Source organism: Falco biarmicus, chromosome 4, assembly GCF_023638135.1.
Source record: "Falco biarmicus isolate bFalBia1 chromosome 4, bFalBia1.pri, whole genome shotgun sequence".
NCBI lineage: Eukaryota > Metazoa > Chordata > Aves > Falconiformes > Falconidae > Falco > Falco biarmicus.
In genome coordinates, this window is record NC_079291.1 from 94343044 (window position 1) to 94357812 (window position 14769).

Below are 14769 nucleotides of genomic sequence, written 5' to 3' on the forward strand. Positions count from 1 at the left end.
AGCCTCGCCGAGCCTGTGCCAGGCACAGGGCAGCTGGTGGGAGGCGGAGGGCAGCGCAGCCGGGGTGGTTTTGCAGACACCCCTCTGAGAAGGGTGGGAGGCAGAAGGCAAGAGCCCATAGGAGGGGACAGAGGCAATGATATTTTTCCACGTCTGCCTGTTCCGTTCTTTCCACTGGATTGTAAACTTTGGTCTATCCACTTTAGTGCGTATTGGCAAAGGCCAAGTGGGGCCTGATCCATCGCTCTGTCCCCACCATGCTACCACAATACAAAGACAGCCGGACAGCTCTGGTGCAACCAGGGATGCTGACTGACACCACGTCGGGAACACGGACATGTCCATCGCCAAGTCACAAACACAGGAGCACTGCCGGGACCTCAAAAGCACAGAAAAACAAGATTCACTTAGACAGAAAACGAGTAGCTTACACAGACGTATGTGAAAAACCAAATGCTTTAATCCATCTATCAAGAACAACAGTTCAAATTATTTCATTGGATACATTAATACTGATCCATAATTTACAGTGCTATGGACCATACACAAATTATTGCTGCAGTCAACAGCAGATGAATATCAACATTACAGTACCAAGCATCATAGCAAGAGGCAGTAATTAATGTTACTTTTTCAAGAAATATAGGTATTTATACTATTATCAACATCAGCTTCCCCCCCCAGTGCATTTTATGTCAAACAACATAAATGTAAGTGCATTATTTTGTGCTTTGTGCTTTCCTTATGTACCTTCTTTTTGCTTTTACAGGTTGTAAGAGTTAAATATTGCTTTATAGGCCAAAAGCAGTAAGGAAGAACTTCATGGTACTCTGCATGTTCCTGCTTGTTGCATGGCTTTGGCAAAGTGAGAATTGGTAGGTATCCCATCCACCTGCTCAGGAAAGCCACCTGGCCCAGTGTCACACAAACCACCATCACACTGGGCAACGATTTCTGCCCATCTCACTCCACCTAGTTCATGCCAAACCCTGCCTGTAATTGCTGTCTCTGTCCCCTGCCATTGATTCCCTGTAAAATATCACGGCCACACGTTCCACGATGCTCAAATAGGCAGAGACATCTCCAGTCAGCACCTGCCTGAAGGTCCATGTCTCCTAGAGGTGTCCCCGCTGCAGCATCAACATGCTTCCATTCAAAGGGTGGGCAAACTCAGAGGAGGGCCTGTAGCCTAAGGAAACATGGGGTGAAGAGCAAGTCAGGCACAGCCGAGTTGTATGACACCCTGGAGCAACACAGCCTACAGGGAACACACAACACAGCTGCTGGGGCCACAGCGACTTTCATCAAGAAATCCAGCTCTTGATGTCACGGGTCTCCTTGAACACCAACTCATCTCTACACAGCACGTAGCCAAAAATCAGAAGTCATAGCTGTCGGCAAGTACCAGTGGTTTCACGTAAGCTTGAAAAAAAAATATTTATATGCCACAGTCTAGACTTCGATTTCTGAATGCCCACAGCGGGCATCAAAGCATAAGCCTTATTCAATATATTCAGTGGTTCTCAGTTACTACACCCAAGCGTGCGCACCTGGATCTTGTTCTACAATGCTGCAAGGCTGTCCCATTTTAATGGCAAAGGGTAATGCAGCCCTGCATTACAGCTACAAATATTCCACAGCCCTGATTTTCTTTCCTCGTCACCATTGCCAAACAGCAGCACCAGAAGCCTGTACCCGCATACTCGGAGCCAACCCTGGCACAGCTGCCTTGCAGGGAACGGGAGCATCTCCCTGCCCCAGGGCCGCAGCGCATCCTGCAGGCTCCTGGGTCCTGCCCTGGGCCAGAGCTTCACTACCCTTGGAAAGTCACATTCCCAAAAGCTGTCTGGGGGGGTGGGGGTGGGGGGAAAGAGGCATCATTATAATTAACTCCAGCTCCTCCTTCAAAAAAAAAAAAAAAGAAAAAAAGAAAAAAAGAAAAAAGCCACAACCCGGTGGTTGCATCAACGCTAACACATAGCTCGCTGCGCAAGCAGAAACTGAGATGGCTGGGCGCAGCCAGCAACAGCCACAGAAAGAGCAACACGAACACAGACCCCGGAGTACCGTAACAGCAAGCCGTGTCCCTGCCCAGCCCCTCGCCACCAGTGCTGGGAGAAGCGGTGCCGGGCAGCGGACACTTCAAGAACCCTTCCCCAGGGAAACATGTGGGCGAAAGCTCAGCAAGCCACACCGCAGGCTGCGGGGAGCTCCCGCCGTGCCCCTGGCTGTCCCATCGCTACCCAATTCACATTTGATTTCTGGACACTAACTGCTGCGACCAAGATTTCCTTACAACGCCTGCCAAACTGGCGCTCAAGTCACTAACTGTCTCACTTATCCTATGTAATTTCCAGTGTAGCACAAAGGAGAACGGGAAGCTCTTGTTTTCTATACGTAGGCACCATGCCACACTTCAACATCCTATATAAAACATCACCCTAAAGCTCTCTCCTATGCCACACTTCAGTCAGTGCTAGTTGAGGAAGACTACAACTAGAGTTTAAGGCACTTCATTCTGAACGAGATGCACTTGCCTGCCGCTCGCGAGTCAGCTGTAGGCTGCTATTGAGAAATCCATTCAATCCCTCTAGCTTGTAACACCACGTCACCTCTGTAAAACACCTAGGCTTGATATAATACAAGGATAACTACCGTTATTGCATAGGACTACACTTGAGTAGATAATGCACCGAACTACTTTTACAACATTGTTGCATGTTAAAAATTAATAACATTGTTATCAAGTAACAGTTATTTGCAGATACAGTAATTTACTCTTTTTTTTTTCTTTTTTTTTTTTCTTACGTTAGCCCAAGTTCTGAAATAAAACACAAATTACTGTAACGGGTATGTTAACTACATAGTTATGTTTCCAAGCATATTACTACTTTTTTTTCTGCATCACTAAAAATAAATATGTAAGTTTCTCTACAGAGTTGTTTTATTACCTAATCTAAATTTGTATTCTACCTTAAATGTGTTTAAAAACATTTTCAAAGTGAGACTGTAATATACAAAATATTCTCAAATTCTCTCTTAAAACACAGAACCCTGCATAAAAGCTTCCTTTCAAGTGTTTACAAAGAATGCAGAAAACTTTCAATGAGTTTTAAAAATGTCAAAAAATTGTTGTAATATTAAGAGGCAAAAATCTTACAAATGAAATACAAATATATTTAAAACAAAAAGTTGAGGATAACTAAGGAATCCATGCAAATCAAAATAAACTGTACAATGCAATTTAAAAAAAATAAAGCCAATTAGATATGTACAACATAATGTGCCCAGCTGGTAAGATGTACCAATTATTTTTTTTGTCCAAAGAGTGTATACCAACTTACAGTGCTCCTGTTTGGTTTACTGTTGGCAAACCGTCAATGCGTGTTACAAAACAAAATAAAAATTTAAGAGAAGAACTCGAACCATGACCAAAAGGAAAACCCAAATCAGCTCAGAGTAAAATTAAACAGCACTCTGAGAAAGAGACTCGCATCTCCCTGCAATTTTCAGCAACAGCATTTTATATCACAATCAACACAATCGGGATGTCTTAACACTTTTTTGTTCTTGTTTTTGTTTGTTTGTGTTCCGAGTAGAGCAAGGTGGGTATTTTTCCCTAAACACTTGTCATATAAAGACCAACGTTTGAGGGACACTGTATCTTTAAGGCAGCACTATTCAATTAATACAATTACAAATAGGACTTTTTTTTTTTTTTGGTTTCTTTACATTCTTTAACTTTACATTTTATTTCCAAGTAAATAGGTTGCATTTACAATTCTACGATTCCCCCCTCCCCCACAGTAGAAACAGACTCTTCATTTGTAATTCTATTGCTTTGAGTAGATTTGACCAGTTCAAAGTTCTTGGCGAATCCAGTTCACAGATACTGTACATATGCTGTACAATATTTTGGAGGCATTGGTAGTTTTAAAATAGAATATACAAGTTTCTTCACAAAAATTCTAAAAAAAATCCTATATATATAATATATACACACACGCACACACACTGGGCTACTGATGAAGCACAAGGAGAAAAAAAAAATCAAAAAATTCTACAAAAGGTAAATTATTTATTCTACTGATCAAGAAACAAAGCAGTTTGTGAAAGGTGTGCCAAGTATATGCTAACAAGCGTGATCGGTGTCCTCCATGCTCACACTGCTCCGCCTGCTACTTGTCTTCGATGCTCCAGGAGACACAGAGGAAAGTAGCGGGTCAGTTACTCCGACAGGGGAGAGGGTATCGTCCATCAAGATATCTTCCAGTTTGGATCCCATTTTTGCAGGAACACTGTAAGTGCCAGCTGGTTCAGTCACGTTTCCGAGGTTGTCACTGAAGGTGATGGTACCGTCAGTGAGATCGAGGGTGGTAGTGCAAGACAGGTCTGTGTGGTGCGGCATGATGTCTTGGTTGCAGTTGTCCAGCACTGGCTCTTGTTTGATGACCCTGTTGACCATATCTGGGGAGCAAAGGCCTGTAGATGGAACAAGGGACAGTCCGTGTGCCCGAGCTTGCATCTCAAGTTCCTGTGAAGAAAGAGAATGGACATTTTTTTTTAAAAAAAAAAAGATCTGAAAGCAAAATCTGTCATCTTATGCTCTTGTGTACGGTAACTTACAGCTTCCTTCTGTTGTACACAAACTCTTTCCTCCCTTTCCAGTACTTGCACCTTGTACATGTCTGCCCTGCGGATTTTCACCTGAACATTAGCCTCTTGCAGAGGTGGGTGAACACCAGCCCATATAGGTCCGTCACACTTCTCAGAACCTACCCCAGAGCCAAACCCCAGCACCCTGCAGGACAGAGAGGGCCGAGGGCCTCTGCTCACAGCCTGCCATGGCAGGCAAGTTCGGCATCAGGTCAGGTGAGGAAAGCATTTAAAAGTAGGGGGGGAGGGAAAGAAAGAAATAGCAGAAGCATACACTGAAGGTATAGTATATCTACACGATGCTTGTCATTTCCTGGTGAGCCACTGGAAAGGATATTTATCGTTCTACAAGTCTGGCAGAGCTGGAAGAGGTCAGCCAAAACTCAGCAACACTATTCCTGCACTGAAAAATTATAGGCAAGTCAGAGGAAGGCTTTAGACTTCACACACAGCCAGGATTCTTTGAATCTTGATGAGACATTTAAATCCCACCTTCACATTTAGTCATATAGATGCACTTGACTGAAGACAGATAACACGAGAATTCACTTAAATGCCCCTTCTCAAGTGCAGCAGGAAGAGAGACGTTTTGCTTCTACTTATGCATTGTATTAGGCAATCACAATCACTGTTGTGATTGTACCATTCCTGGATATTCCTGTCACTGAGGCTGATTAACAACCTTTTTTCCATTTTCAAGCTAAGACAACAAGCTTGCAACAGCACGCTGCATGATCTACGGGGAAGGTGGAACAAGGAAACACTTTTTCCATCAGCTAATGTGCCAAAATCAGGAGTTCCTTATTCTGTGCTTAATCAGAACCAACGCAAAAAGGGAAAAAACAGACTGTAGGAGGTTACTTGCTGCCAGATGTTCTGTCCATTTTTCAAGGGTCTGGTTTTTATGTTATTTTGATTGAAGAAGGAGCCAGAGCAGATGGATAATGCAAGGGAAGATGAAAGATGCCTAAAAAGTGTTCTTAGCTTTGAAATACTACTGCCTGATGTTGCTCTGCAGAAGGGTTGCACAATTTTATCGTTTCACTCTAGCAAACAGATTGCTCAATAAAGTAAAAAGATTGCGCTGAAGCTCAGCTCAGCCTGTTCTATTTTAAAGCTGTTTACTTCCACACTTGACTCTCAGGTATTTCTAGCTTCATTATCTACTTTGTGGATTAGCTGTGCTGTGGTTCAGGGGTCTCCTGACACAGCTGCCAGCCTGGCGCACTGCAGCCAGCAGGCAAAGTTCAGTTGTTCGCACCGCAGGTGAACAGCAACATGAGAATATCTGGGACATCTCCGTCTGCATGCTATACATTCCTATACCCAATTCTAAATACACTTCTTTAATTACCCTTCTGCGGAGAGGGGTGGATATCCAGCTGTCTTTGCCCACCTGGAGAACAGGACTGACGACAGAAGCTGTGTAGGCTGCGGAGCTAAGGTTTCCTATCCAGCTTGAGGTGAAGGCAAAGGAATTAATTAGAAAAAAAGGAGTTTTCACCCCTAAATATCTGTGTGATACAGGCTGTTGGGAACCTGGGTGACTAACTAGGCAACAGCCCGTGCAGAAAAACATATTCATGCCACCTACTGCTTTTCATTGTTGAGGAGAACCGTTTTGCAGTCCTACAGACTCAAGGCACAAGGAAGACCGGCAACCATAGCTCCTCAGACAGCAAAGGCAGCTCAACATCCATAGCTTTTGGCTCTCTGGCCAAAACTCTTGGAGCCCTCACATTAGGTGTGCTTCTCTGCAACTGCTCTCAAACAAGCCAGGGCAGCCTCAACATTAAATACAGCTGCCAGTCCCCAGGATACCTACGAGGAACTCGAGACACAGTGCTGCAGCATCTCACAGCACTGCCCACCCCGCACATGCTGTCCTGTGAGCGGTGTTTACCCTCCACCAGAAAGCAGATGACTCCTGCAGAGTGCTAAGGGGAGGCTGACAGAGAAGAAATGAGATCAGATGTAGAAGACTGCAACCTGCAGAGCTTCTCTGACAGACAGGGCCTAGATTGGTCCCCACACAGTTTAGAAAATCCATAAACAAAACAAGATGATTTAATTTGCTGCCATTCATCCAAAACTGCTTCAGAAGAAAACAAGCACAAAAGCTACAGGTCAAAAAAGTTCCACAATCAAGACAACTGAAGCGAACATACTCCTAAACAGCTGAACTTAATTTCATCACTATCAACAAACAGATGATACATGAAGTCCCAATGCCTTAGGTGTGGCACCCAGGAAAACATATTACCATATAAAACTTTCTTATAGTATGGTTTGCAACTTATGTTGGCTATGGTAGAACAAAAACAGACCAGCCATAAGTGCTTCACTGGTGTTGGGATTTGATTTTACTTTGTTTAAAAAAACGAAACAAAACTACTAATGTATCCTGGTTTGGTTTTTTTTCCCCAGAAAAATCTCTGCGAACCTCCCAGCATTGGTCACCATTCATTAAAACAGTGGTTCCTTCTAACCCACATTCCTACAAACAAGCTTCAGTCACCATTATTTGCAGTCATGCACTGCAACATCAAGAGCATTTGCAGCTTATTTATCAGCAAACCTGTATTCTGAGCAGCAGGTGCCTGTTGGCATGTTCCAGCTTCTTCTGTCTGTTCTCAAGCTCCTTCGTGCGTTGCTGTTCTCTTTGCAGCTTACGGATGTAGTCCACTGATGCTTTCAGAATAGTTCCCTTATTCCAGCGCATATCCCTTTGAAATCAACACAAAAGGAACAGTTAAGGCTCTCGGGGAGACTTTATTTTATAGTCATTACCTTCCCATTAGCAGCTATGATTACACCTCGTACATACGCAACACCTGGCTAGTATTTATTCCAAGTTGATAAATACAAAAGGCATTTGAAATGCACTAGTGGGGGCCAGAGGGTGGGAGCTGGGAAGTGGACTGCAGCCAGCCCTGGCACAGGTGAAGGACACTGAGCAGCCCGCCCCCCGGGGCCACCCCCTGCCTTCTGCACAATTTGGGCCCAGCACTGTGCAGAGCGACTGCAGACCAGGGCTCCTTTCACTGCCTTACGGCAAGGCTGCAAGAGAGCAACAACAGAGCCCCCCAAGGCTCCCGGCAAGCACGGCACGGCTTGCTGGTGGGGCAATGCCCGATTTCGGCTGGGGAATTAAAAGGACCATGTCTGACCTGGTGCTTCTGTGCAAGAGCCTTTGGCTCCCGAGAAGCAGCAGGCAGCGGTTCTCCTGGGGGCACTGTGCCACAGCTGTGGTTCGCTGGGGAGAGAAGAGCCCAATGCAGCAGCATATTCTGGTGTTTTAAACTTAAAACTCTGGATAAAATACAAATGCCACACTACAGCCTAGGGGCAATGGTTCCTCAGTCAGCTGACAGGTGGCTCCCATACTGCTTCTCCCATATTATTCCTCCCACGCTCGCTTTAGAGAGAAAGGCTGCTTGTGTCATCTTCCCCCACATTATACTTTAAAAAAAATGAAAATGTACTGCAGACTATCAGACCAAAGATCTACCTGCCCCATAGGCTGATACTCGCCTTCAAGGAAGCTAAAGGGCCTCTCTGAAGAGTGGCCATGAGCTGCTCCATGAGCAACCGCCTCAAAATAATGCAAACTCTTCCCAAACACATCACAGGGCATTGATTCAGATTTAAGTGAGACTTTCAAGCTCCAGAGCAAGGCGGGGTGGCAAGGGTGGGGGTGTCCTTGCTATTAAATGACCATTTGGAAAATGTTAAGACAATTTAGTAGCAGTAAAATTACTTAGAAGAACTACTGGGAAATTACCACAAACACTGGCAAATTATCAGTGAACAGACACACAGCTACGCTCTCTCCTTATTTTTCTTGGAGGGAAGGGGAATATGATGGCTTCCCAGATGAAGTGCCCTCCATTTTCACAGAAAGAGGGACTGGCTCTGTCTTGCCGAGCTATGACATGCAATACATCACACGAATCCTTCAGCGAGACGAGTAGCCGGGCAGCCAGCTAAGCAGCAAGACCAGACTAAGGTTTTGCATCCTGACAACTCTGCTCCCTAGCCCCAGCCCTGCCAAAGCACAGCGTCCCGCAGGATGCTAAGCCGCTGCACAACAGTACGGTGACTGTTTTGTGATAGAAATCATCAAATTAATATAAACTTAAGCAAGTTCTGAAAGGGAAAAAATAAACCCCAAAACAATCTTCAAAAAAATATAATGGAACCCTCAAGCTTTTCTACAGTCATGGAATGCCAAGATCATTCAATAAAACTTAGGATTTTTTTTCTTTTTGGTAAATTCTTTTTCTCCACTAGGGTTTGTTTTTTTTCTCTTAATCTTCCTCCCACAGTCTCCTTGGGCACCATATACTTACGGGTCATTTGACTTGGGTATCAAAGTGCCTAGTTCTTTTATACGATCATTAATATTAAATCTTCTTCTTCGTTCAACTTTAGGAAAAACAGCACAAAGTTACAAGTAATATTCACACTTAATTACAACATATAAAGTGTTTTATCAAATATTTTTTTAAGCACCACTGAAATGTTCACCTGAAGCTTAAAAACCAGTGACAAGGTAATTTATTTTGCTCTCCTACGCATGGACACACTAAGACAGAAGTTCTGTCTATACTGTAAAAATGTGGGACTGGTGAAGTGGCAAAGTTAAACTGAGACTAAAAACCAGGATGGCGGTGTTAGCATAGGACTCAACTGACAAGTGAGTGTTTTCCTAGGGAAAAGCATCACAGACAAATTCAGAGACAAAAAATTTAGATTCCCAAGGGAATTCTGAAGCAGGAAAAGGGACAAACTGTATCGTCTCTTCTTTAAAGTATTCTTCCAGGTGCAACATTTAGAGGATCCAAAAGTCAAATTTAAACACCAATTTTATGCATTAGCTTTTCATGCTATGGAAACTGCTTCTGAATAGCTCAAGACATGAAGTAGTTCTTTTTTTCTAGTAATACAAAGGATAAAAGGACACTTTAAAGATCCTTTAAGTCATAAGATGCCAATTATTTTACTAAAATATTTTTTCCAAATTGGAAATACCTGTTCCTTTCAAAAATTGAATTTATAATATTGCCACACTGAGAATGCACACTGATGTTTGAAGTCACAAACTGACTTCAGATTAATTTTGGAAAAAAGAAGGCAAAATTGTGCAAGGTGGACTTGTTGAAAGCGACTGGATCAAATGTTGTTTCCAGTAATTCCATTGTTGAAAACCATCCATTCACTTGGCTTATTGAAAAAACATAAAAATAGTTTAACGTTCAATAGTAGATTTAAGCACACATTTCACAAGAACTCAAGATACTTGATCTATGAGCACAACATAATGAACTGGTACTGCATACAACATGCGGTGTTTCATTCAGATTTAAACACCAGCATTCGAACACTTAACGCCCAAAATCATTGCTAAAACTGGCGCAAAATGCAAAGAACAAAAACTTACTCAAGTTGTGATTGTCTTTCTTTTGCCTCTCCTTAGCCAACGCTCTCGCTTCTGACTCTGTAGGGAAAATACATGCTGTGCATGTGAATGAAGTAATTAGAATTAAAATAATTCAAACACAACGTTTCAGTCTGTGAAATATTTGCGCAGGAAGCCTGATCGATATTTGTCAAACCAATTACTACAGCCATTCCGGCGAGCGAGAAGGGCCTGTAACATCAAGCTGAGATTGCCAAAACACAGCGCTGATGTTGAACTTCACCCCTGCGCCCACGGAGCATCTCTTCCCACACTTCCCATACTGACTTCCATGACGTGAACGTTTCCCACGGAGGCCCTGATTCAGCAAGGTATTTGAGGACAACAAACTGCTGAAATCCAACATACCTTCTCCTGCACGTACATGCAGCCAGCACGCTTACGTGCCACGCAGCGGCTGAACCAGAGGAACAGCATGCTTCCTGCATTGCTACCGGCGCAGGATGTGAAGCAGTCAGGAGTCAGAGGCTCTGCTCACCGGAATTAAGGCTACATCCTTCAGTGGCATGTGCACACACATCACCACAAGGCTCAAGGTATAACTTAAGTGACCTATTAAAAATACTGTATTTTCCAGCCACGTTAACTGCTCTCATTATATGAAAAAAAGATGAGAAATTCAACGCCTTTATTAGCAGTAACGTTAGAAAACAATGGTCCTGGCTTCAGGAAAAGCAGAAAGAAAAATAATGACAACTATGCTGCACATCAGTTGTCTCCTCAACTCAGAACTGCTCTTAACTTTGCTCCATACATTTATTATCAGACTCCGGCCCACAGCAATTCAGGCAAAAGCATACGTAACTCATTATTTTTAGTTCTCATTTGATGTTACATTTCTCAAGGAATTTCAGCTATTTTCATGTTTGCTCTAACCCTTTTAATTTCTGAAAAAGGTGAAGTTATTACTCCTTGCCCTGCTGCATTTAAATCTCAAAAGCAGCAAGTATTATTTAGTTTCACAGTAAGTCAGTAAGGAAGAATGATTATCACACGATCCATTATGGATCAAAACCCTCTTACTGGCTCCAATAGGTTATTTTTTTATTATTCCTGTGTTATTTTTTTTTAAGCAATATGGATTATGGCCCACCCAATTCAAATTAACAGATGATAAGGGTTTCCCCTAGAGTACTGGAAGGTTAGTACTTCATTGCTTAGAATATACAGCTCCAGCAATATTAGGCAGTATAGCAAGACACAGCCTCTTCTTCGTTAGCCTCCCAAAGGATCCCAAAAAAAGTTTGGGAGATCATTGCATGTCTTAATGAAATTTGCGATTAACCTAACATTGCCTCATGAAACAAATACAATGTTTGTAAAGCCAAAACTGATAGAAACCACACTCCTGGTGAGCAGGATTCCCATTAAATGCTTCAGTAACTACAGCTGAGAACTCCCAACGATCATCAACATCAAATGCTGGGGTAGCAGATTTTTATTTTTTTTGGGGGGGGGGGGGCAGGTGTCTTCATCATTGTGATATTTATACAGTAGGATGAAGAGAAGTTTCTGACAAATGACAGATTTAAATATTGCAAGGTCTCTCCAGCCTAGCTCCCACAGCAAAATTAGGAAATGGAGAACTAAAAGTGTACAAAGGCTTGGCTAGATCAGTGTCAAAGTGACTGCTGTTAAATCTGAGTTTAATTCCTAAACCTCTCCTAAATTAAATGCAAGCTGCTAGCATATATTTTGAACAGAAAAAGCACTCACCTAAATTGTTTCTGCATACGGGTGAGTGTAGCATATAGACATTTAACTTAGTTCAGGTTTATTCTGACGAGCTGAGGACTTCCATAAGACCACTTCTCTCACTGCTTTCCCCCTCTCTTTCTGCCTTCTTTGCCTGAAGTCTTAACACAACCATCTGGAGCGAAATGATCTAGCGTGGACATCCAAGCAGCTGGATGTGTAATTTGCAGTCTATGGCTACCTTTAACTTCCTATAAGCAGGGCAATGAAACTGTCTGTGATGCAGGACTTTGAGGAGTTCTCATCCCCTCCCACCCTCCTCTTCACATAGCTCCATCGCTGTACAAGCTTTTCATTTTCTAGCAGCCACAAATCACTGTGCACTTTGTGTGTCTTCATTTGGTGCTGAACTCAAATTTTGTACAGTCATATATGTGCAAATATCCACCAACTCAGACATGTGGCATTTCCTCCTGAGAAGCTGACTCCACTCCTGGGCTATTAAAACTGCTCTACTTAAACTAATTCCTGCCTAGAACCTGCTTTGCAACTGAGTCAGCCTGTGAGTTTTCACAACAGAAACCCAGAAAGATGACAGTCAAGAAACTATGCCTCTACCATACTGCATGCAGTACGGCTCCCTGGTGGCCTTAAGAACAGCCATTTCTGGGTATTCAGGTGATTTTGCCATCAGTTCTACGATGGATCTCCATTTGTTCATCCTGCAGACAAGCTTACCTTGCATACTGTACCCTACATGTGGTGATACCCTTTCAAGAGAAGTAGCACAGCAAAAATAAAACATGCTTGAGAATACAAAACTTCTTATTCCTTCCTTCTAAATGTTTAGCTTCTGTACACACGTGCTTGAGAGAAAGGCTTTTAATGTCCTGCCTCCCTCCCCCTGCCTGCCACGGCTTATTGCACTGCTGGGGGAACCGACACAAGAAAGTTGAAGAATACTTCATTTTCATCTTAATTTAAGAAATGCAGATTCTTTCTTGAGTACCTGATTTTATGTTTTCTAGGATCTAGGTTGTCCATTCTTCATAATTCAATAGATTTGTTCATTACCGCCCTCCTCTACTAAAGCCTCAACACGTAGCATTCCTTGACATGAATCCCATGGAGACTCCAGATGTGAAATTGTTAAAGTTTGGTGTTGACAGAGCAAACAATAAGCCCAAACTAGAAAACAGCTCTGCAAGAGATGCACGGAAGCTTCCTACAACACCATGTTCTCAATATGCAGACTTGACTATAACAACTAGGGCTTGAACTTGTCACAGTGAACACATACAAACCTACACATGAACACAACTGCATGACAGGCCAGTGAATTTGCTAAAAAATGGTCTACAAACAAAAAGTAACTATTTATCCATTAATTCTTGCTCATAACAGAAATTATGTCCAATATCACCTGAATTCAAAACAATTACAGTACTACTCCAAGGTGGTATTTTAGACTTATTTACCTGTGAGCTCCCTTTTTATATTAGGAAGATTAGCTGGACATGAGTTGCTGATGTTCAGTCCTGGAGGAGGCATGCTTTGGTTGCCATAAAGGTCAATCAAATTGCCAGACACGGGCAACTGGAAAAGACAAACAAGGAAAAGGATCATTTTGTTTGCCCTGATGAAAGGCTTTGTACAGAAGAACAGAGTTTGGATCTGCCAAGAAATCTGTACTCTTTTCGATGTGGAAACAGATTGTGTAATAAAGTCAGCAAAAGTCACATATACATACAGGCACAAGGAATATAACACCTACACTGGGAAAATTCTGTCCTCTCTCCTCGAGAGTACGCAGACAGAGAACATGCAGAAGAGGTAACACACTGACAATATTGCTGTATGGCTGCTCCTCATTTTTCAGTGAAACTATTACATCTGTACCCCCAGCATTTCTCTTACTCAAAACACCTGAAAGCCTACAGAACTCCCCTGGAGGAAGCCCCCCTTCTTCCAGGAATACGTGAGTGAAAGTACTTAGCAAGTTATCACATGCTTGAGGAAGAAACACTGTATTAATCAACCACATTTTTCATGTGATTTGAAAGCTACCTACACAGAAAACATTTAAGCTTACTTCAACTTGGTTCTCGCCTTACATAACAAGAACACGCATCAGTAGGAGGAAGATTATTTTTACATCAAGTTTCCTCAATTACTTGTTCATTCTGCTATTCTTATTTAGATATGTTTAAGCAAGGAGATTTATACAGAAATAGGATAGTATTTCAGCAAGACTTAGCAAAGCTATCCCTTTAAATTGAAACACATTTAAACAAGTTTACATTTATCCTGAGTGGATTATTTTACCCATCTCTTCTTTGTTTCCAAACCAGGTTTTGGAAAGACAGGTATAAAACACTGATCTCTTATCTTCTTATCATTGTTGTTGCAAAGAAAACAAATCCCTCCAAGACACTGATCCTGCAGAGATCAGGGTATGTATTAACACTCATGCAAATAATGCTGTCGAATACAATAGAGTGAGTCACAGCCTGGACTATTAAACTCCTACGGATGGTCCTTGCCAGACAGGGACCTAAGAGTATTTCTCTGCCATCTGGAGCTACTGTAAGAAGCAAAGTTGATATGCATCCACTAAAGTACCACCAGCTAAAGCCATGCTGATACTTGTCTTGAATAGATGGTGGCCAACAGAGTGCCCCCCGACTCAATCTTCAAGTGATACAGGAAAAATATAACTGAATTCTCACCAAGATTCAGCTTTACAATTCCTTGCCCTCCCCTTAGGTCTTGAATACAATATTAAAAAAAAAAACACACCCAAAACAAAACACAAAACCACACACACAACAACAAAAATACCCCCAAAAAAACAAAACAAAAGGAACATCTATAATAAAGCTAAAGTCACAGCTGTCCATCACAGATCATGGTCCCAGCTGTGACCCACCCATGTT

General features: G+C 42.5%; 1 protein-coding gene across 4 annotated transcripts in view; it reads right to left on the minus strand.

The window, feature by feature from the left end:
- Window positions 1-438: 438 nt before the first annotated feature.
- MITF (melanocyte inducing transcription factor) overlaps window positions 439-14769 on the minus strand; it is a 110149-nt gene continuing 95818 nt past the window's right edge. For 2 of the 4 annotated variants that reach the window (XM_056335924.1, XM_056335926.1), the window contains 5 exons: window positions 13312-13429; window positions 10100-10156; window positions 9009-9084; window positions 7235-7382; window positions 439-4534 (listed from right to left, as the gene is read on the minus strand). In XM_056335924.1, coding sequence (XP_056191899.1) covers window positions 4133-4534; window positions 7235-7382; window positions 9009-9084; window positions 10100-10156; window positions 13312-13429 — 801 coding nt within the window. In that variant the 3' untranslated portion in view covers window positions 439-4132. Of the gene's footprint in view, window positions 4535-7234; window positions 7383-9008; window positions 9085-10099; window positions 10175-13311; window positions 13430-14769 lie in introns of all 4 variants that reach the window. The other 2 variants (XM_056335923.1, XM_056335925.1) reach the window with 1 other exon arrangement.